Source organism: Hibiscus syriacus, unplaced genomic scaffold (genome assembly GCF_006381635.1).
Source record: "Hibiscus syriacus cultivar Baekdansim isolate YM2019G1 unplaced genomic scaffold, ASM638163v2 tig00110716_pilon, whole genome shotgun sequence".
Classification (NCBI taxonomy): Eukaryota; Viridiplantae; Streptophyta; class Magnoliopsida; order Malvales; family Malvaceae; genus Hibiscus; species Hibiscus syriacus.
Window position 1 is genome coordinate 419199 of NW_024062835.1, and position 24176 is coordinate 443374.

The 24176-nt window shown below is 34.8% G+C and overlaps 3 protein-coding genes across 4 annotated transcripts; 1 reads left to right on the forward strand and 2 right to left on the reverse strand.

The window, feature by feature from the left end:
- Positions 1–625: 625 nt before the first annotated feature.
- On the forward strand, positions 626–1560 carry LOC120138908. The gene is made up of 2 exons (XM_039154295.1): positions 626–915; positions 1194–1560. The coding sequence occupies exons 1-2, from the start codon at positions 626–628 to the stop codon at positions 1558–1560; spliced, it is 657 nt and encodes a 218-aa protein (XP_039010226.1).
- An 11952-nt stretch (positions 1561–13512) lies between these two features.
- Positions 13513–13878, reverse strand: LOC120138909. Its single transcript, XM_039154296.1, has one exon. It carries the CDS (start codon positions 13876–13878, stop codon positions 13513–13515), a length of 366 nt encoding a protein of 121 aa, XP_039010227.1.
- Positions 13879–17844: 3966 nt separating this feature from the next.
- Positions 17845–21768, reverse strand: LOC120138937 (geranylgeranyl transferase type-2 subunit alpha 1-like). Of its 2 annotated transcripts, XM_039154317.1 has the most exons (9): positions 21592–21768; positions 21325–21487; positions 20913–21073; positions 20716–20820; positions 19565–20353; positions 19284–19464; positions 18740–18926; positions 18059–18443; positions 17845–17891 (listed from the first exon to the last, which is right to left on the reverse strand). In XM_039154317.1, coding segments are annotated over exons 1-9 (2088 nt in total). In that variant the 5' UTR covers positions 21708–21768; the 3' UTR covers positions 17845–17890. The 2 variants fall into 2 exon arrangements, with proteins under 2 accessions (XP_039010248.1, XP_039010247.1); XM_039154316.1 differs by lacking the exon at positions 17845–17891 and having other exon boundaries at positions 17917–18443.
- Positions 21769–24176: the final 2408 nt, after the last annotated feature.

A 24176-nucleotide genomic window follows, 5' to 3' on the forward strand; every position in this document is an offset into this window, starting at 1 on the left:
TCATCATAAAAATGTTATATAACTTGGGAGGAGATATCTAGTTCGGATACCAAATGAATATTTAAACCTTAAATCTACTTTGAAGGCTCAATACTCTCTCTCTTGATAAGTATTTGTTTGAAGACTACAATCATTTAACAATTATCGTTCATCCCCAAATAATTGATTGTGAAAAACTCAAAGTTCTTATTCTCAAGAACAATATTTTTTTATAGTAAAATATCTTTTAATTTCTCTTATATGACCCATCTTTCAGTCCACAATTTGTCATTCAATAAATTTATCAATAACTTAAGTTTCTTGAAGCATTTTTTTTAAATCAGTCTGGGCCTGATGTTGATTTTTGCAGGAGAAAGTTTTTTAATGGTAGCTTGGTGGGATACTTCAAAGGAGCTCAAGGCATTAGGCAATGAGATCCCTTGTCCCCTTACCATTTTGTATTTAGCATGAATTTTTTTCCAAACTGCTTGACTTGGCTGCAAACAAAGGGGTTTTCCAGTTCCACCCAAAATGTAAGAAGGTTTGCCTCACCCACTTGTGTTTTGCGGATGACTTGCTGATTTTCTGTAATGGTACCTTGGATTCGGTTATTGGAATAAAATGTGTCCTAGATGAGTTTTATTTGATGTTGGGGCTTCAACTTAATGCTGCTAAGAGTGAATTATTCTCCTCGGGGGCTCTTGTGAATTTGTTAGACATTATTCTTAATGCTTCAGGTTTCAAGTTAAGATGTCTACCAGTCAGGTATCTCGGGGTCCCTCTTGTGACTCGTAAGCTCACTAAGAAGGATTGTTTGTCCTTGCTGGAGAAGATCAGGCTTAAGCTTGGGCAATGGTCGAGCAGGATGCTAAGCTATGCTGGAAGACTACAGCTTATCATGTCTGTGTTGATGGACATTACTAATTTTTTGTGCAGGTAGTTGATTTTGCCCATGGTTGTGATTGACAAAGTTAACCAGTTATGCATGCGTTTTTTATTGAAGGGTAAAGATGTTAGTGTTGTGGGTGCAAAGGTTAATTGGCACACTGTGTGATCCCTGCGAGCTAAAGGGGGTTTAGAGTTAAAAGATATTCGTTGCTGGAACAAGACTTGTGTGATGCAGCTTATGAGGGCTCTGCTTGCTAGGGAGGGGTCCCTCTGGGTTGCTTGGGTTCATTCCTATTTCTTAAGGGAACTGATTTTTGGGTAGCTAGGTGTAAAGCTGATGTGAGCTGGAGTTTGAAGAAAATGTTCAAACTTAGAAGTGATGTTGCTGGTGTCATTACTTCAGTCTCGAGTGGTCAAAGGGTTAATGCAACCTGGATATGGGGAGAGATGTTTGAAAAGTGGCCTCGTGTCCCTTGGCAAAGGATTATTTGGTTCCCTATGCACACTCCAAAGCATGCTATCATTGCATGGCTGGCTGTTTTGGATCGTCTGCATACTAAGGATAGGCTTTTAAAAATGAACATTATGGTTGACCCTGTCTGTGTGATTTGTGGGAATGCTTTGGAATCTAGGAATCATTCTTTGATTGTTCATTTTCCTGTGATATTTGGGGAGGATCTTGTGTTTGTGTAATGTTGCCAGAGTTGTTTGCGACTGGGATTAAGAGCTAGCTTGGGCCTACGCTTTAAAAGGCAAAACTCTATGCACTTTCGTTCTTAAAACTGCTTGGAGTTCTCATTTATATTGCGTTTGGGAGGAGAGGAATCATAGGCAATTTAGGGAGAGAACCTGTACTATTGATGAGGTTTTTAAGGTTATCAGGGATATTGTTAGGATTAAAGTTAGGGGTAGATGCATTGATATTTCCAAACCTGTAAACGGAAGGCTCTGTAATGCTTGGGGTATAGTTTAGTTTGGTTGGCTGCTTTGATTTTGTGTTTTTAGCGGGTTCTGAGTGCTGGGGTTATTCCTTGTTTTTGTATGGGTAACCTTCAAATTTGTATATTGTAGCAGGCTTTTTTTTTCCCTGTTTCTTGGATAAACAAAAGCATTTTATCCAAAAATTAATAATTTATTTTGTGAGAAAATCCAACCATTGATATATCCATTTTAGAACCTTCAATTCTTCAACCACTTGAGAAATAATTTCCTTGAAGATTATGTTTCATTGATGAGAAAAGCTGATGAACAAAAAAATTTTGAACTCAAATGATATATGTCTGCTGGGAAAAACAATAATCAAAGTTTAGTTGATAAACTGAAATTTTTGAGATAACTCAAATGAGATTTATAATAATCAAAATTTTTAAGTCAACAAGCGAATCATGACTCGAAATATGAATGATCCAACTAGAATGTGTGAGTGGTTTAATGGGCCAAGAGCTGATATTAACTAAATGGACTATTAGGCCGAAAACAAGTATTAAGAAGAGTTTTAGAATTGGAACTTTGGGGATGGTAACTCTATTGATTTTTGGTTTGATAATTGGATTTTCGATGTTGGTCCTTTGTATTTGCATGTCACATCTCATCTCATTCCGACCCTCGGGCACCCCAATGTTGCGGATATAGTCACGGTTATAGGGGAATGGTTTTGGCATCTTTGTCAAGGTTTGTTGCCTCCTCCAATTCTGTTACGACTTGTTGCTGTTAAGTGCCCTTGTCCTTTTGGCCATCGTGATTCTATTGGTTGGGGGGCCAATGACTCTGGTGGGTTCTCTATTAAATCAACGTACTCCATACGTGGTAATATTTTGTCAGTGGAGAAGGAGAAAGTTCGGAAAGTTATCCATCGGTTTAAGGGCTTCAACGTATCAAGATCTTCATGTGGTTAATTTGTTGTGGTCAGATCATGACTAATGAGGAACGTGCTCACCGTCAGTTTACTGTTGATAGTAGTCGTTCGATTTGCCACTCGACTACGGGAGATATCCATCATGTGCTTCGTATGTGCCCTGTGGCAATTGCAACCTGGTGTGGTCTTATTAAGCATTCTAAACTTCACAAAGTTCATTGGAGCTTCACAAAGTTATTCGATCACTTTTCTAATGGTTATCATTCCATCTTCACACACAAAAAAAAAAAAGGTTTCAAAATGTCAACTCATTAGGGAAGGTGTTGAATAGTTAACCAATTTTTTTTTTTTTTTGGAAAATAAGGTTGCACCAAGAGTATTCTTTTTATCAACATTGTCTATATTTGGGTACAAGACAATGTTAGAGTATATTCAGAAATCAATTATAAGATGATTGTAATTACATATTTGTTTCACCTCGTTTATTAAATAAATACGTTAACATTATAAATTTTAGCTTCTTCTACTCTAAATCATAATAAAGTCCAAAAATAATATAATTATTCTTAAAACTCTTTGTACAATTATTACATATTTAGTCATCCAACTATTATTTTTTCAAAATCATACATAAAGTTACGTTTTCGTCACATCCATTAAAAATTAACGGAGATGTTGACGCCTCACCATATTAGTTCCGTTTTGGTCACCCAACTATTATTTTTTCAAAATCATACATAAAGTTATCATTTTAGTTCCGTTTTTGTCACCCAACTAATATTTTTTCAAAATCATACATAAAATTACGTTTTTGTCACATGCAGTTAAAAAAATTAACGGAGGTGTTGACGTCTCACCATATGGTAATGTCGCAACGTCATTGAAAAAATAATTTTTTTTCTTGTGAGCAATTCTATTTATTTTTTAAAAACGGGTAATCCTACTACATAGATTGTGGTAATCGAACATCATTATTTATAATATAACCAGTTACGGTATATATTTAACTATATCAAAATATACGACTCATGATATTGAGATAATGATGATCTTAAGTCGAGATCATATATATTTATTGCTATGAATAATGTTGTGACTATCACATAATAAACTTAAAAATATACTCATAGCAGATCATTCAATATATTGTTCTTTAACACATGTTTATATATTGATTTTGATATCTCTATGTCAATGATAACATTTTGCTATCAATCAACCATACATTAATCTCTATGTCAATGACCACTTAACTATTTACCATTTGACTTTTACTATTGATCTTTCAATTTTGTCAATCATACCACCTAACTATTTATTTGTATCCAATCAAATCATTTCACGTTAATATTTTATAGAAGTGGAATTATACATTTTGTCCTCAATATTTATATACTCTATCAAATTAACCCTAATTTTAAATTAATTCAATAAATTTAATCTCTTAATCAGATAATAACACTTGTCACTACTTAATTAAGTTTTATTTTAATTTATTTAATTTAATATATTTCAACTCCAATAAGTGAGTGACACGTGTTGCCTTTAATTTATTTAATTTAGACATTTCAACTCCAATAAGAGAGTGACATATGTCCCCTTTATTTGGTGTCAAAACGAGTTGAATAATATTAAAGCAGCTGTTGGGAATCGAACTTGCGCCCAGAGGAAAAAATAAAAATATTTATGTTAAAAGGAAAGAATAAAATATATTTTTTGAATATTTTTAAATTAAGATAAAAAAATTAAGATTAGAATTATATATTGGTAAATAAAGAAACTAGCCTAAAAAGCTAACAAACTTCAGTCACTCTCATTCTGGAGCAAACCGCATAATGTTGATGGTGGTCTGGGGAGGTGGTGCACCTCTATGTCCTCCGACTTCGCGATTTTGGCTAGGCATCAGCCACTCTATTCCGGTCTCTTTGAACGTGATGGAATTGTATCGTCCATTCTTATCTGCAAGCTCTCGTTTGTGTGAGATTATCGAGTATTGTCCTTGGTGTTTCTCGTTGCCTTCTAGGTGGCGGATCGCTTCTAGGTTGTCCATCTCTACTTCAATCTTCTTGAGTCCTAATTTCCATGCACACAACAAGCCTGTATAGGCTCCCCACAGTTCAGTCTCAATCACCGAGAATATACCGATGAATTTGTAGAATTCCATAATCCATCGTCCATCGTGGTTCCTATGCTTCCTCCGCATGACGTGTTCCTGTTAAAACAGTAAGATTACTGAAATGTCTCTTATTATTAATTTACTTCATATGCACCACTTATATAGTTTTTACAATAGAATTAGTTACAATATAACTGCCTAACTAATTCTTAACTAACCCCTAACTGTACAAACTATTTCTTTACTCTTAACACTCCCCCTCAAGTTGGGAGTTAAAGTTGGGAAGTGAAATACATCCTTAACTCCCAACTTGGATAGAAGATACTTATGTTGTGCAACGCGCACAACGCTAAGAGCTTTTGTTAAAATACCAGCTTGTTGCTCTACAGTTGGTACAAATTCGGTTTGAACCAAGCCCTACTAAATTTTCTCTCTTATGAAATGACAGTCTATCTCGATATGCTTTGTTCTCTCATGAAACACTGGATTTGCTGCAATTTGCATGGCTGCTTTGCTGTCGCTAAAAATCTTTGCAGGTTGATTATTGTTAACTCCAAGCTCCATTAACAACCCTTGCAACCAAACTAGTTCTGACGTTGCCACTACCATGCTCCTATACTCAGCTTCTGCTGAAGACCCCGCTATAGTTCTTTGTTTTTTTGATTTCCATGAAACTAGTGAATCTCCTAGCTTTACAAAGAAACATGTCACTGATTTTCTTGTCATTGGACATGTTGCCCAATCCGAATCACAACTAGCCACAAGTTGACAACTGCTTGAAGCTTTCAAAATAATTCCCAAACATGGATTATTTTTTATGTACTTTATCACTCTAAGAGCTGCCTCTGTGTGCTCTTTCTTTGGTTGATGCATAAACTGACTAAGATGCTAAACTAAAAAGGCTATATCAGGCCTTGTATGTGTTAAGTAGAGCAGCCTACCAATTAATCTCTAAAATTATGCTTTTCCAGCTAAAGAATCTTCACCTTTGTTTTTTTGCTGCAGAAAACGATCATACTCCACTTGGTAAGCTTAGTGTTATGTTCCAAGGGTGTTGCAATAGGTTTCGCACCCCCTTCATGTATCTTAAATGAGCTCAAGAGCATATTTCCTCTGATTTAACAAAATCCCTTCTTTTCTTCTTAAAACTTCCAAGCCAAGAAAATATTTCAGTTCACCCAAGTCTTTCATCTTGAAGTTCTTATGCAATACCTCTTTTAATTATGAAATCATCTTAGCATCATTCCCTGTGATTAACAGATCATCAACATAAACTAGAAGTACTACAATATGATCCCCTTGTCTCCTAGTAAACATAAAATAGTCATGTTTACTTTGATCTTGAGATAAGAGCTTATGTGAGCTTAGCATTCCATTATTTGAGGCTTGTTTTAAGTCATAGAGAGACTTTTGTAGTCTACACACAACATTTTCCCCCTGACTACAAAAACCTTGAGGCAAGTCCATGTAAACTTCCTCAAGTAGATCACCTGCAAGAAGGCATTGTGAATATCCATTTGCCACATAGGCCAATCAAAGATTGCAGCAAGTGCAAGAACAAACCTAACTGTGGTAAGCTTGGCAACATGAGAAAAAGTATCGACAAAATCAACACTTTCCCTTTGATTATAACCCTTAGCAACCATTCGAGCGTTAAATCTCTCAACTTTAACCTTAAAGACCTATTTGCAACCAACACACTTTTCTTGGAGGCAAAGGAACAAGAGACCATGTATTATTCAACTCAAGAACTTGAATTTCCTCCTGCATTGCCTTAACCCATCTAGGATCTGACTTGGCTTCAAGAAAGGTTTTAGGTTCAATAAAATGAGTAACAGAAAAAAGAAAAGATTGTGTATGCCATGGCAGATGGGAATAAGAAATGTGGCTAGATATGAGATACTGACCTGGAAAGAAGTGGATTGCCAGGTATAAATGTAGTCACTCAACCATGAAGGAGGTTTAGAAACCCGAGAAGAAGTTCTATTAGATTGAGACTTAGAAACCATAGGATTAGACTCTATAGTAACACCATCTGTTGAAGCATTAAGAAGATTATCTACAGGATCACTGGAAGCAGAATGAGGATCAAGTTGAGAATCAGGACAGTCTGTTGTTGAGACTCAGATGAAGGTTCAGGAGAAAGAGCTTGAGATGTTGGTGGGGACAAGTCAGGTAAAGAAAGATTCAAGATATCTGAATAAAAAATATGAGGATTGGAGGGAAAAAAGAAACAGAACTAGGAGAAGCCATTTTGAAGGGAAACACATCTTCATGAAAAATAACATCCTGTTGACAAAAAAAGTTTTGGCTTCAAGATCAAAAAGTTTGTATCCTTTTTGATTAGATGAATAACCAACAAACACATAGAGAATAGCCTTGGAGGAAAATTTATCAGTGTATTTAGGGTTAGTGGCATAGCACAAGCAACCAAAAACTCGTAGGTGAGACAAATTAGGGGTTTTATGATAAAGTTTCTCAAAGGGTGTTTGCCATTGAATAACAGATGAAGGTAATCTATTAATTATGTAACAGGCAGTAAGGAGATATTCACCCCAAAATTTAAGAGGAACTTTGGACTGAAATCATAAGGCACAAGCAACTTCAAGCACATGTCTATGCTTTCTCTCGGTAACCCCATTCTACTGAGGAGTACCAACACAGGAACTTTGGTGTATAAGGCAATGGAAGAAAAAAAAGGTGAACAAACTGAATTAAAGAACTCAGAACCATTATCACTCCTAATGATTTAAACTGAAGTAGAAAATTGGGTTTTGGCCATAGAAAGAAATTGTTTAAGATTGTAGAGGACGTCATTCTTATGCTTCAACAGATACAACCAAGTCATCCGGGTATGTCATCAAAAATGGTTAAAAAACCCGATGACCACTATGTGTAGATACTCGATATGGACCCCAAAGATCAATGTGAATAAGTTGAAATGGTACAGGACAACGAGATGTACTAAGGGGAAAAGGAAGCCTAGTTTTTTTTAGATAAATGACAAATAGAACATTTATGAACACAATGTTGCTGAAGCTTAACAGTACTCAGGAAATTCAATTTATTCATCTTTGAAAAAACAACATGTCCTAGTCTAGCATGCCAAAGACAAGTTGTTGAACTAACAGAAGACATACAAGAAACATCATTATTTGAATGCATTACATTGGGTAAAGAATGAACAGACAAACCATACTTAGAGCAAGATGATTCAAAGAAATACAATCCTTTAGACTGCCTACCAATCCCTTTATCTTTCCAGTGGAGAGATCCTTAAGAAGGCAAAAATTAGGATAAAAAGTGAGAAAACAATTAAGGTCACGGGTTAGTTTAGAAACAGAAAGTAGGTTGTGATGAAATTGAGGAACAAATAGAACATTTTCCAATTTACATTCAGAGGTAAGAAAATAAAAGCCAATGTGAGTTACAGGAACTGTTTTACCATAAGGGAAGTGAATTAAACGTAGGAGAATCACAAAACACAAGACAATGCAAGCTCTTAAAATCGGATAAAATGTGGTCTGTAGCCCCTGTGTCAATAATCCATTGAAGTGTATTATTAGAAGACAAAGAATCAGAAGCCAAGATACCTGCAAGGTTGATAGCATACTCAGCAGAATGTGGCTTCTTCAACAGTTGCAGGATTTGGTTATACTGCTCTTGAGTAAAAACCGGAGCAGAAGGGGCATAAACTTGTGGAACTGTAGACGCAGAATACACGCTGGAATTAACATAATCACCAGACACTCCTTTCTTCTTTTGGAACTTATAATTTGGAGGAAACCGATCAACCTATAACATTGATCTCTTTTATGCCCCTTAACATTGCAATAATCGCAGGTTCCAGCAAAACACCTGCGATTAACGAACTACCCGAACTGGAAAACAGAGCCATAGAGTCTGGCACAGCAACTGCAGAAAGATGGGAACGCTGTGACTCTTCTTGACGTAATATTGAATACTCTTGATTAACCATTGGAAAAGGTTGCATAATCAAGTTTTGACTTCAGATTGCTGAATAGGAATCATTCAAGCCCATCAAAAAATTAAATAATTTCTGCTGAACCAAATGCCTCATATTCTGCTGAGACACATATTTGTAAGAAGTGAACGAAATTAGGGATTCATACTCATCCCATAGCATTTTGAGGCGAGTAAAAAATTCAAAAATCGTGGAATCCCCCTGGCAGAGCGTAACAATTTTGCGATGTAAGAAATAGATGCGTGACCCATTGATCTTATCGAAGCGTTATTGTAAATCATTCCAAACTGAATCAGCGCTGGAAGAGAAGACAAGCCTAGCTGACAAATCCTTGCTAACTACATTGAGAATCCATGACAAAACAACGGCATTGCAGCGATCCCACTGTAATTGCAAATCGCTATTGTACGCACTCCGATGACAGGAACCATCAACAAACCCTAGTTTGTTTTTTGCAAGCAAAGCAATTTTCATCGAGCGGCTCCACACACTGTAGTTGGCCAATCCAACTAGTGGTTGAGAAACGAGCAATAAGCCCGGCATATCAGAGGGATGCAGATATAAAGGATGAGTGAAACCAAGCATTTCATCGGCAGGAGGCATCTTGAATCAAGAAAGGAAGAAAAAAGGAGAGAAACTTAGATGAAAAAAAAGGAAAATAAGTATACCAGATAGGCCCAAGGAGAAAGTCAAACGAAATGAAATGAGGAATGGATCGAAATTTTGGTTATTACCATGTTAAAATAGTAAGATTACTGAAATGCCTCTGTATTATTAATTTACTTCATATGCACCACTTATATAGTTTTTACAATAGAATTAATTACAATATAATGCCTAACTAATTCTCTAACTAACCCCTAACTGTACAAACAGTTTCTTTACTCTTAACAGTTCTCGTTTGATGGATTCCGGCTTGCATTCGTGTTTACTTTTACCCATCCCGATGGTGGACGTGTCAGGTTAAAGTCTGCTTCTCTTGTCTTTCGATGCTACTGGTTTTTGAGTCTCTGGAGGCTTGATTTTTCCTTGAGCTAATTTCTTGTAGCTTGTGGCTCCTTTCTAATATTGTTCACATCCTTCCATCGGTGAATCAAAGGCTGTAGCGTTTCTATTCAACCATAGGTTCCAACAGATTGAACCGAAGAGTACCTCCCATTCTTCAATATGCCCATTGTTTTGAAAACCGGACCGGACCGACCGGTTCAACCGGGAACCGTTGCCTAGTCCGGTTCAAACTAAACCGGTTGAACCGCTATTAGTGAACCGGTCGGAACCGTTGAACCGTTCGAACCAGACCGGCTGAAAACCAGAAAAAACCTCCAATTTGTTTTTTTATTTAAAAAAAATAAACCAAACGACGTCGTTTGTTAAACGAGCCAAGTCGAACTCGAGTATTGCTGAGCTCGACTCAAACTTTAAAAGTAAGCTCAACTCGACTCAAACTCACGAACTAAAAATTATCAAGTTCAACTCGAACTCGAAATATAATATTGAAACTTGAACTCGAAAAGGCTTGAACTAAAAAAAATTTAGAAGCTCGATTGAAGCCTAAAATTCGAGCTTGATTGAAGTGAAAGAATAGTTCACTCTCTGCTCACCAAAAGGCTCCATGATTTTGAATGTCAAATTACCTCTATTATTTATAGAAGTTAGTTGTGATGCTCTTCTATGTTTCTTAGCCATGTGGATTGTTTTGTTCTCATGTTTTTACTCTTTAGACTTTTGAGATGTTCTTCTATGTTTCTTAGCCATGTGAGATTTTTTTTTTAAATTAAACCAAACAATATCATTTTGTTATGATTTTTTAGCCCCAAATTTATTTTTTAATTATAGTTATTTAATTATATTTATTTAATATGTTTTATCTTAAATATTATGTTGTAGTTAATTTGAATTATTTTGTTTCACTTGATTTTATGGTTTTAACTCATATATGTAATACTTGCTTTGAATATGACTTATGATATACAAAATTATTTTTTATTAAATATTTTTGGTATTTTTATTTAATTTTTTAAATAATTATGACGTCGTCCGGTTCTTCCGACCGGTCGGACCGGTTGAACCAGTGAACCGATAGCATGACCGGTTCGCTAACCGGTCCGGTTCTGAAAACCATGAATATGCCTTGTGAAATGGTTACGGATATTAAGGTTCACTCGAATCCAGGGTTTGAATTGCATGGATTGGGATTCCTCAAATTTATCGGCCTTTATTAAGGTGACCCAAACTCCCATCGCTTGAGGGCACCACCTTAACGTGTGGTTAATGTCTTCCGGTGCTTTCCCACAAACGAGGAATCTATCGTCCGATAAGAGATAACTTCTTAATCTTTCCGCATTAGTCACTATCTTGTTGTTGTAGGCGAGCCATAAAAATGTTTTGATCTTTTGCAAACCTCTAAACTGGTTATCGACTTCCATAGGGCTTCATCATTCTGCACATACGGGCCATACCAGAGTTTGTATGCTGATCTATTGAGAATTGAAGATCCGAGGTTAATTTCCATCCTGCACCGTCATCCATGAATGATCTTAAAGGTCCCTTATGGCTTCTATGTGTAACCTTATGTCGAGGGGTAGCAGGTGTTGGAACTTATCCCATAGCCAACTGCCAGTATTGTATGCCATGTCTGATACTATTTTCGTCCCTAAAGTGTGGATGCTCTGTGGTTGAGCTTACGAAATGAGGGGATCCAAACCTTTGATCCAAGGGTCTCGCCAAAAATCTGTGCTCTTCCCATTGTTTACGCTCCATGTTATAACCTCTCTAACATCGTTCCAAACAATGCATATTCCTTTCCATAGCCTTGAGACGTTGCTGGTTTTGATCTCGACCAGCATCATGTCCTGACATTTGTATTTTGCGCGAAGGAAGCGAACCCACAGTGCGTCTTTTTTGGCTACTTGGTTGAAGGCGATTTTCATTATAATGCTTCGTTTTGGGTTTTGAGATTCCGGAAGCCAAGGCCTCATTGTGTTGATGGTAGGCACATATCTTCCCAATGCCTTTCCTATCTCCGGTTTTCCCCAGATAAATCTCTTGATGATTCTCTCCATCTCGAGGCATGTTTGTTTCGAAATTTAAGGAAGATTGCATGGTGCAGTTTGGAAGCGCCATAAGGACTGCTTTGGCAAGTGTTATTCTTCCTGCCAATGTTAAGTTCTTTGCCACCCACCCATTCAACTTGTTTTGTGTCATCCAAACGATGTAATCGTACGTTCCTTAGGTAACTCTGTTGTGAATTAATGGTACTCCTAGTTATTGCCCAGGTCTGTTACCTCCGTAAAGCCCAGTTCTTTACTAATATGTGACTGAAGGTTCACTGGCACGTTTTTTTAAGAAGAATATTGTGGTCTTTTCTATTCTTACCTTATGCCCCGAGGTCTCGCAAAAATGGTTAAGGTATTCCAAATAACTGAGAGTTGTTCCACGGAAGCTTCAGCGAATAAAATCATGTAGTCAGCAAAAAATAAATGAGAAATACCTGGGCTCTGCTTCGAAGTTTTGAAAGGTTTCCATTATCCTTGGTAAACTCTGATATAGATGTATCGTGCAAGCCTCTCCATACAAAGTACGAAAAGGTAGAGAGATAACGGATTGCCTTGTCGGATTCCTCTCGAAGGTTTGAAAGGTTCTGTGCAAAGCCGTTCCGTAGAATGTAAGTAGTTGCTGTGGTTACGCATTCCATAATTAGTCTGCGCAGAGATAAAGGGAAACCAATATCGCCTAGTGTATCATCAATAAAACCCCATTCAAGCCTATTATATACTTTCTCCAAATCGATATTTATTTCCATCCACCCTTTCTTCCCGGTTTTGCATCGCATCAAATGGATTACCTCTTGTGTGATAATTATATTTTCTGTGATCGCTCTTCTAGGAACAAAGCTCGTTTGATTCCCAGATACTAGTTCCGATTTGAGTGGCTTTATTCTATTAACAATGATCTTAGTTATCACTTTATACATGACGTTGCATAGACTGATTGGGCAAAATTGACTAATCTGTTCGGGAGATGCGATTTTTGGGAGAAGTACTAGAAGTGTCTTGTTGAGCTCTAGTGGAATCGAACCGGATGTGAAGACTTGCTTGATGCCTTCGAATAAAGTGAACCCCAATGTTCCCCAGTTTCGTTGGAAGAAAGTTGTCTGGAGGCCATCAATTTCTGGTGCCTTTAGTGCTCCCATGTCAAAGATGGCTTTTCTAACTTCTTTATTAGTTGGGGGGCTTGTAGTGATTGCATTTCCATGCTCGTTAGTGGTCTGAACATGCCCCTTGTAGTGTACCCATAACTATTTGTTCCTACAGATGAAAATAAATTGCAATAGAATTCACATGATAAGGTGTTTTCTTGGTCGGTGCACCAGCTCCCGTCAGGTCTTTTCAATGCCGAAATTTTGTTTGCTCGTCAACGGGAAAGAGTTGATGCAAGGAAGAATTTAGCATTCCTGTCCCCGTGTACGGCCTATTGCGTGCAAGATTTTTGCTTCCATAGCAATCCTTCTTGTTCTAACACAGCTAATAGTTCGGTCTGGAGAGTTGATTGTAAGTTATCAAGAAAGACTGAATAGTACCTTTGCTGTGCTTTCTCGATTCCCCGAATCTGTGCAATTAAGGTCTTCTTCTGTTTCCCAATGTGACCGAACACCTCCGTGTTCCACACCCTTGCTGTAGTCTTGAACGCTTACACATTTGCAGTAATGGTCTCATCCACTTTCCATGTTGAATTCAGGAGTTCCTTGAATTGGGGATGGTCATGCCATGCGGCCAAGAACCTAAACGGCATGTTTTGCTTATCTTTTATTTCATCCTCGAGGCGTAGAAGTATCGGTCTATGGTCCAAGCCAATCCGTTCTAAGTGTTTAACGTATGACTCCGGGAATTGGTCGACCCATGACGAGTTGGCGATGCACCTATCTAGCCATTGTTTTGAGTTCCCTCTTGACAACGTGTATGGTGGCCCTTGGTAACCAAGGTCAGTCAGTCCCGCGATGTGGATAAAATCACTAAATGGTTTGTTGGTTCCCTGGTCCGACGCTACTTCCCCCATCCTTTCGTCTGGATCAGTGATTGCGTTGAAGTAACCTCATAGAATTCAGGGGGTATTACTATTAGGATCGAGATTGAGAAGTTGTTCCCATAAGTGTTTCCTTTTAACTGCTTTGAATTGAGTCCACTGTTTTAATTCTCTTGATTTCATTTTCCCGTTAATGAACTGGTTTGAGATTTCGAGTACTTTCACTTTTATGGAGTTTTGCCATAATAGCCAAATACCTTCACTAAAGTCATGCGCTTCTACTCGGAATGAATTGTCGAACCTGAATTTGGAGATGATTTTGTCCACTTAACGTCCAGATATCCGAGGTTCAAGGAGGGCGATCATTTGCGGATGATGCTCGATGACGAATCTGAGAATTCTTCGAAAGGAAGGGCTAGTTGCGCCCTGACAATTCCAAAAAAAATGACCGACATTAAATACAAACACGAGTAAGAGTTTTGATCCTTACTGCTCGGTCTCATGGTTGTGGACACTAAGGTCCGTGTCATCCGCTAAGTCACTCATTAGGTTATCGACTCCGCCCGAGATGTCTTCAGGAGGATCAGTCATGTTAAGATCATAGCTTGATCCCACTATTGTTCCTTTGTTCGGACTGGTCTCATGCTCTACCATATCTTCTATTGTGCTTACAAGGTTGCTAACCCATACCGGAGGTTTGAGGTGTTTTTGGGACTGACCGCTTGTAGGGTTCCTTACTTTAAGACCTCTGGAATTGCTATCCCCATGTAATTTCTTGTTGTTGCCAGTGGTTTTAAGGGTTCTGTTGATATTTGCACGGTTTGGTTCGAAGCCTTGTTCATTGATGGTGATTGCTCTATGTGATCCTCTCGTGTTATCTATACTATATTCGGTTGTCTCAGTAGTAGTTAAAATAAGAGTAAAATATATTTTTAAGTTAAGAATAAAATTTATTTAATAATTTAAGATAAAAATAAAATATTTTTTTGAAAGTTAAGATTTGAATTTAATTTAATATATGAATTTAAGTTGAGAGATATAATAAGAATTTATGAATTTAAAATACAACATATATACTTTAAGTTGGAAATTATAAAGCAAATTATCAACTTGACTCAATGGTTGAGCGTTAGTAGAAAATAAATTATTGAATTTGACATGTCACCCTCCAAATCAGTAATAAAAGTAAAATGGTTAAGTAGTTAAGTGGTTATTGGTGTAGTTTACTCTAAATATTAGGGTAAAGTACACAAATGGTCATCCGACTATAGGATATACTGCTTTGTTGAGTTTGTAACATATGAATAGTCGGACAACTATTTTGTAACTTTTAATAGTTGAGGGATTCAACAAAGTAGTGCTCGGGGATTATTTTGTAACTTTTAATAGTTGGGGGACTCAACAAATCAACACCATATAGTCGGGGAACCATTTGCGTATTTTATCCTAAATATTAGGGTAAACCAAACCAAATATAGCTGAACTTTAGGTGGTTATCATTTATATAAATGAAATTTTAATTTCTTCAATTATAGCATTAAACTTTGATTTTGAATTCGATTATGTCATTGGATCGTTAAATTTTAACGGCATGATGACACGAACGAATCTTTCCATCAATGTAATGACATTGATAAAACAAAGTCATTTTGACATAGTTATTGATGCACAAAATGACGTTGCTTTAGACACTAAACTTTAGGAGTGTATCGGTTTTGCCACTAAATTTTAAAAATATTCAATTTTGGCACTCAATTTTTCCAGTCGTGGTTGGTAGCCAATCATCACTCATCATCAATCGTCTTTCACAACAAAATTAGCATTAAAACGTTCGTATTTCACCCTCTTTCTTCTTCTAAGATTTATTTTCCAAAAAATCAACTCAAAATCGACAAAAATTCATTTAAATGTTCGACCTGCTAATACTCTGATGTTCGTTTGATGTGGCTAGTTTTGAGGAATGTTATTTTTTAAAATAATATTTTTCACTGTTTGGATTTGCGAACAAATACCCTAAGTCTAAGAAAGTCTCCAAAACCCTAAAAATGATGGATTTTTTTTTGATTTCATCAATTATGAGTGAGTTTTGTGAAAAACAAACCTTAGAAGAAAAAAAAGAGCGAATTACGAACATTTTAGTACTGATCTTGTCACGAATAACTATCGATGATGGGCGGTGATTGGTTTTCGACAACTGTAAAAAATGTGTAGTGTCAAAAAGTGAATTATTTAAAAGTTTAGTGACAAAATCAATACACCACTAATGTTCAATGTCTAAAACGACATCGATTTAGTCATCAAAGTTGTGCCAAAATGATTTTATTTTGTCTATGTGATCACACTATTTAATTTTAACGGTTTAAAGACATGATTGTAATCAAAACCAATATAATGATATAATTAAAAAATTAAAAGTTCAATAATATAAACAAAACATAGACTAAAATTCAGTGGCATTTATAAGAATTTACCCTAAATATTACCTCGATACCTCATTCCTACTAGTATTTCATTTCGCACGAATCCCAATAATCTCGGTGGTAAAAGAATTGTTGTTATTCCTTGAGGCATTCAAGCACCAGCAATGCCCAGGTCCTTAAGGTTTCACGTTCAAACACCAGCAATGACAGGGGTATGAGCATTCAATGTCAAATGGTTGAGAGTTATCTTTGATCAGATAGTACTTTGTTCTCATCCCATATTAATAAAAAAAAAACTAATATTTCATTCTTTTTTATTCCATAACAATAACTCAATAGTAAACGAACTTTCGGGATAGTTCCTTTATATATATATATATATATGCTCAAATATCATATAGTTCTTTTTATTCCATAACGAATGCTCAATATGATCAAAGATTCAACCATCAGTATCGCTTAGTTTGTACGAGATGATTTTTATTTTTTATTTGATAAAAAAACGATTATTCCATAACAATGACCCAATAGTAAAGGGACTCGACTATAGTTATTTTATTTTGGTGATACATACAACGTTGTTTATCTAATAATGTTTGATTTATGAAATGTAAAAAAAAAAAATCAGAATATAACATTATCTAATATACTTTTTAAATATTATATTATATTATTTGATTTATCCAATAAAAATATGCAATTATAATTTTTTATTGAAAAATAAAAAATACTTGAACATAAATTTGATTAAATTATCTTTATACTAAATCAAAAAATTTACATAAAATTACTTTCACTACACTATTTAGATATTAATATAGTTACTATATTAAAAATATTTAAACAAATTACATAAATATCTTGTCTTTACTTTTACCATAACATAATAAGAGTTAAATTATTTTTTAATAATTAAATATAAGTATTTAAATTATTAAAACAATAGTTTAGAGTTAGAAACATACCCTTAAATGGTGATCAAGTTATCTAACAAGCGTCAATAACAATATTTTTTTTAAACACCTAGAGAACATTTAAGAAAAATAATCCCAAAAATTGAAGTTTTAACTTGTTCATCGTCGAATCAAATTCGAAATTTATTTGAGTAACTTATGATAGTGAAAGTCAAAATCTCGCTCAAACTCACATCAAGTCTACATTATCTCAATTAAATTTACATTGTGAGCTAAATTTTTAGATAATATATTTAAAAATAATATTAGAAACATCATAAATACAATATTAATAAAAACACATCAAATATTAAGAAACTATTTAAGCATGTAACACTATTTAAATATCAAACTAATATAAAATAAACATATTTAATATATTCAGTTAAAAATACATAACAAACGAACCAACACGTAGAAAATCTATTATTTTAAGGAAATTTTATTCAAAATGACAGGAATGGAAAAATACTAAGAAAAGAGTGGGATTACGATCCCATAATGTTGTCAATGTTGGTATTGTAATGCTATATTTCCCTGGTGGAAATAAAGACGATCCAAATATGACTATGTAATTCCGGAAAAGATTAGTAGCATGGTAATATCTTTTCCGCAAACCAAACAGTCTTACAGTCAATAATCTTTCCCACCTGCAAAATAATTGGTCAAACGTTTATTCCATGTTTATGACCAACACCTTTTAACGTTACATCATCATCTTCTGTAAGTTCCCATGTTACAACAAAAAAAGAATTCTCAAATTATAACAATAATATGGTAATGGATGGGTACTGAACTGGATATCAAATGCAGAGACTACCAAAAGAACATATTGAAAATTAATCTAATAGTTCGCCATCGAGTCGCTTAAGTGTCGGCATAATCTTGACCAGAACCGGCTTAAACTTTTCATCAGCAATCGTGTTTCCCACTATATCTAATTGATACAAGTTCAAGTCCCTAAACACATAAAAAGCCTCCCAATAGTTTAGAGTAACATCGTTGATCACGGTTTCATCCTTGTTCAATTCGCGTCCAACGGAATGTGACAGAGGAGAACAGCACAAGTACCTTGTTGTGTCGATAGAATGATCACCGATCTGGTTGTATGAAATATCCAGTACTCTTAATGACTTCAGCTTTCTCAAAGGCTCCAGAGCAGTTAAACTTCTCAGTTTATTGTTTCCCAAATTCAAACAAGAGAGGAGCTGCATAGCTTCCAATCCTATCATTAAAATATAACACATTCAGTCAAGTGTAAATTGCTAAAGAGGTTCTACTCCAAGTCAGTGCATGCTACTCTAACAGAGTGAAAATTAGTCACATTGCAAACTATAAGCAAGTTGAAAAAAGGACCCAACAAGGGAGCATCATTCATAGTTTACACTCACATATGATTCATAGTTTTCGTATTTTAAGAATAAAAGGGTCTGAAGTGGAGTGGGAAGACAAATCGAAGATTCATACTAAGAGCTCCAATTCGACAAACAACATTTTGAAACATTAGTAAGAGTACTATACCTTCAATTGATTGTAGTTCATTATGGCTGAGATCTAACATTTGGACCCACAGTAATTTCTCTAAAGCTCTTGTTCGCGATAATGACAAGTTATTCAGCCGAAGACAGATAGTATTGCCAATAGCTGATGAAACTGAGTCCTTATACCGAAAGCAGTGTTGCAGTAAAGACTCTTTACTAGATGTCATCTACAGAATTGATAGATAAAAGGTTTTCTGTTAGCCTCCATGCAAATCCAACAAACCTAAACCAAAATCAGAATAGTGAAAACTGAAAACATACATCTTATGGAGGTGAAGAATCACAACAACTGAGAGGACTAAATATGCAGAAAATTTAACACCAAAGTTTAACTGTCCAAGGAAAGTTTTTCCTCCATAAATTACTTATTCAAATAAAAAGACTTGCATACAGTAACATACCAAGTAAAGATATATTCAGAAGTTGTATAAAAGATCTGACTACTTATACAAATCCTCGGAAACAACAATAAAACTTTAATGATGGTGCTTTTAGTAACTATCACAGAGGAAAGAATGTCTCACTTTCTGTAGCAAGACGGAGCTATATTCATCCTTGTAGTAACGGTGATGAGTTGGATCCAACTTCATCAAATCATTATACAGTTCAAGAACTTCTTCTGAATGAACCAGTTTGTTAGCAAATGGAAATAGCATAGCATCATAAGCCGTCAATAATCTAGCAAGCGTAAGCTTTCCAATTTTGCTACAAAAAAGGAAGAAAAAAGAAAAATAAGAGACACCATATTAGCAATGTTGCTTCCTAGGAGTCTAATAAATCTAATAATTAAATTAAACAGAATTACCAGTCCATCAACAATAGCAATTCACGGAAGCATTCAATCTCTTTAGCTAAAGCCTCAATGCGCCAGTTAGATGCAGCTGATTCATGGCCATTCTTGATACATAGTCGATCAAAAGAGACAATAGGAATTGATTCCTCCGCTTGTTCTCCGTAGACGTTGAAATTTTCTTCTCTCCATAAAATATTTTCTGCAACTGAAACTTGAGAAGAATCTCTTTCCACAGGCTGTACATGTACTTTAAATGAAAACGTTGAAGGATGGTTATATTGAAACCCTCTTCTTGAAACAATTTCCTTAGTGTGTCCAACACTAACTTCAACTGAAGAATCAAGCTCTGAAGTTGGAAATTTTAAATGTGCAACCCAAACTTGTGCAGTTTGTGAATTACTTACAGAAAGTGGTTCCCAAAGAAGATCTTTACTTTTATTAAACCCACATTCAATGGAAACTGTAGATGAGCTTACACCCTCAACAGGTTGATTAAAATAAAGAACAATTGGAAATGATCCTGAATCAGAAAACAGAGTTGTGAATGGAGAAGAAGAACCGATTTGGCACCTATCTCCCACTAGAAAGACATCAGAACCATGAGCAGGCCAAGTAGAAACAAGGAGAGGATAGTCAATTGTAACTGTTTGGTCTAGAAGCCAAAGATGATAAAACCATCCACTTTGATCATCAGGGTCCGTAAATATAGCTTGGTGTATAAACTCATACTCCTCTGGCAAGACGTTCTCTTTTGAGAGAAACCCTTCAGCCTTTTTCTCAAGTAAAGCAGACAACAATACACTGCAGAAATTATTCATACAATATATATCATCAAAAGAGATATTCAGCATGGAGATAAACATTATATACCAGCAATCAAGATGCTATTTCGAATAATTATTCATTAATACAAAAATTGATATCACAATTGGATCCTAAGGTCAACAACAAATATAATATCAATCAAAAGAAAACGTTGAATTTACTTGAACTTGTTAATACACTTTTTCACCACTACGATAGCTCCCCAAAAAGGAACTTTGCACGAAAAACATCAACAATATCAAACAAAGAACTGGTATTCACTTCCTATATACACAATTAAAGCACCATAACAAAAGAAATACAAACACATTTGGACAGATTTAAGGAAACAGGTTTACCTGCGATTATGCCATGCTGAGTAGTTGCTAAAATTAGTATAAATCATATCCTCAGTATACTTCAATTCATCCTTTTCTGATCTGTTCATCAACTCTGAAACAAATCTGGAAAGAAAGAAAAAGGCATGAATGGCACAAAGTAATAGTTGTCCACACCCTCACACACCAAGATTAACAGAAAAGGCATATAATTTCACCTCCTATAATTCCATGCATGGAAATTACGAGAATCAGCCTTCTGGAACTTGTCCAGCAATCTCAGCTCGTGATCGATCGATGAATGGCCCTTGCTTAGAACCCATTTACGATGATGCCACGCTCCATATGACTTAAAATTTTGCCTCAATGCACTCTCGACCTACACAATTTCATTCAATCAAAGCATTTCGAAGAAGGAAAGAGAATTATATTTTTCTAACGGATAAAGGAAGTAACAAAGTTCTTAAATAAAATGAAACAGCGTAGAACTAAGTATAATCCCGATCCTAACTAATCCAAGCTAGAAAATCTCGATCTTTAGAAACAAAGGAGAAAAAATCAAATTAAGTTAACTAAAATAGGACAGTAAAAAACTAAAAATGAAATCTTTCCGGTTAGTAAATGGCGCACCACTCCGAGTTCATCATTGAGAACGGACTTGACGGAATCAGGATTACAGTCGGGCTGACTCAGATAGTGTTCGACAGCGAGTTTCCTATAGTTCCAGGCTGTGTAGGATTCAGGATTGATCTCGAGAAGCTTAGCACTGAGTTCAACCGCATCTTTTGTGTAACTGACCAATTTAAATAAATGAAAATGAAAAACAAAAATGATTCCAAGTTAGATCAGAGAAAGTGTTAAACAATATCAGAAGATTAACAAAAACAAAAGGGTTACATTTTACTATGATGAAAGGAGAAGAACTGAGTTTGGAGAGCGCGAAGCTTCTGGGCTTTGGCAGTAGCAGCCGCTTCGTCTTCTGGTTTGGGCGCTTTTCGGGGTCGGCCGTGCATTTTTTGCAGTACGGTTTCCGATGTAGCTTTGGCTTGGCGATACGCTTTTCTTAAGCGAGAAGAGAAGCATTGGGGAATTTGTTTTGATAAAGTACGTATTTAATACATAAATTATTAGTTTTAATTTGTTTTAGTAATTAAACTTTTAATATTTTTAAAATCATATTTAATGTTTAATTTTTATTTTATTATAGTATCTTGAAAACTTAACAAACATTCTTTTATAGGTAAATTACATCATTCATCACTCAACTATCTTTTCACTCTTATTTTATTACTAAAGTTTAAAAAATTTCAATTTAACTACTCAACTTTCAAATTACTCATATTTTAATCACTCTAATTTATTTTATTAATATTTTTTTATGAAATTAAATTTTTTATTATTTTATTAATATATAATTAAAATAAAAAATAAATTTGAAAGTTAAAGTGATTAAATTAGGAGTAATTTAAAAAAATTAAACTTTAGTGACCAAAATATGAGTGATAAGATAGTTGAGTGATGAATTATGCAATTTACTCATAAAAAAAGTATCACGTGCAAATCACTTGTTAAGCTTTTAACAGTGAGGTACTAAAACAAAACAAAAAGTAAATGTTATGTATGATTTTGAAAAAAAAATTAGGTACTAAAACGAATCAAAACTGATAATTTAAGTATTAAACTTGTAATTTACCTTTCTTTTTTCCTTTTAATAGGTTAAACTAATTCGATTAGTCTCCAACTTCAATGAATTTTCATTTGATCCAAGATAAAAAAAAATTGCCGATTAATTATCGCGAAGTTACTCATTTTTGTTTTCACCGTTAAATTCCTAAGGGAGCATTTGGTTTTTCTGTAATAATATTTTCATTTTTAGGGTAATATGTAGGGGTGTAAATAAACTGAGTTTGAATGAATAAGGTTATTTTCGTGTTAGTTTGTTTATGTTTGAAGGTGTTCATATTTAGTTCATGTTCATTTAAATTTTTAATATCATGTTCGTGTTTGTTTATTTATTTATGAAGGTGTTCGTGTTCGATTACTTATTGTTCGACAATATGTTCGTTTAATATTCGCGAACATGTTCGTTTATATGTTCATGAACGTGTTCATTTATCGTTTACGAATATATTTGTTTAGTGTTTGTTTATGTTCGTTTATATGTTCAACTTTTTAGTTTTACCCTTTCATTTGTAAGCTAAAAAAATGGTAAAACTACGCCACTAATGCTTAAAGTCCTTAAAATTCACACTTTATTTTTCAACTTTTTTCATGAATTCAATTTAGTCCCTACTTTCACCAATATTTAAAATGTAAAAAGACAAAAGGAAAATGAGAACTGGATAAATGAGTTTATTCATAAACATAAATGAACAAGCCGGTAAAATGAACTTATAAACGAACTTGTTTGTGAATATAAACGAACTGGATACATTTCTGTTCGTGTTCATTTGTTTATTAAATGTATATAAAAAAAATTTGTTCATACTCATTTATTTAGCTTAATAAATAAACATAAACGAACGTTATACGAATGGTTCACGAACAATTCATCGAACGTTCTGCTCATTTACACCCCTAATAATATGTTCATATTTAGTTTGGAATGATTTATATTAAAAGTATGTTTGATTCGTAGAAAATATCATTATCGTATATATATATATATATATATATATTTAGATTGGTGTTATTTATATTAAGGGGGTTTTATCCAAATCTTTTGTTTGATAAGATTTCTATTTTAGTATAAAAATAAGGGTAAACTACATCAAATACCACCGAACTTTGTCTGTTGACTCGTTTTATACCATTCAATTTTTAATTTTACCAATTATAGAACTACACTCTAGTTTTACATTCAATTATGCCACTCTATCGTTAAGCTAGTAACAGGACGATGACATGGCTAACGGTGGTTGATGTGGCATGCCACACCAAAACATGTCGTTTTGGTGCAATGTTTTTGATTCCTAAAACGATGTCATTTTAAACATTAAACTTTAGGGGTGTATCGGTTATGCCACTGAACTTTTAAATAGTTTTCTTTTTTACTACTGCATTTTTTATCGCCGTCAACAATCAATCGTTGTCCATCACCGATCATCTTTGCAACAAAATTGGTATGAAATGTTCATATTTAACTCCTCATTCTTATATGATTCGTTTTCCATGAAACTCACTCAAAATCAACGAAATTAAACACAAAAATCTACCATTTTTTTAGATGTTTGGAGACTTTATTAGATTTAGATTTATGGGATTTAGGGTGTTTGTTAAAAAATCTGAATGGTGAAAAGCATTAGTTTGAGAAGACGAACAACATACCATAAAATTATCCTCATCGGTCGGTCATTGAAAGAGATCAGATTATTAATACGTTGAACTTTTAAATGTATTTTTCGTCGATTTTAAGTGGGTTTTATGGAAAACCAATCTTAGGAGAAGAAAGAGGATTGAAATATGAACGTTTTAGTGCCAGT

Bases quoted from the DNA above. Each gene is read 5' to 3' on its own strand.
- LOC120138908 (XM_039154295.1), top strand. From the start codon at position 626: ATGTTGGGGCTTCAACTTAATGCTGCTAAGAGTGAATTATTCTCCTCG. The intron at 916-1,193 runs GTAGTTGATTTT...TTGGGTAGCTAG, and splicing joins ATTACTAATTTTTTGTGCAG to GTGTAAAGCTGATGTGAGCT.
- LOC120138909 (XM_039154296.1), bottom strand. From the start codon at position 13,878: ATGGGGGAAGTAGCGTCGGACCAGGGAACCAACAAACCATTTAGTGAT.
- LOC120138937 (XM_039154317.1), bottom strand. From the start codon at position 21,707: ATGCACGGCCGACCCCGAAAAGCGCCCAAACCAGAAGACGAAGCGGCT. The intron at 19,465-19,564 runs GTAATTCTGTTT...CCTTTTTTGTAG, and splicing joins TTGCTATTGTTGATGGACTG to CAAAATTGGAAAGCTTACGC. The intron at 18,927-19,283 runs GTGAGACATTCT...TCAATTCTGTAG, and splicing joins GCTCCGTCTTGCTACAGAAA to ATGACATCTAGTAAAGAGTC.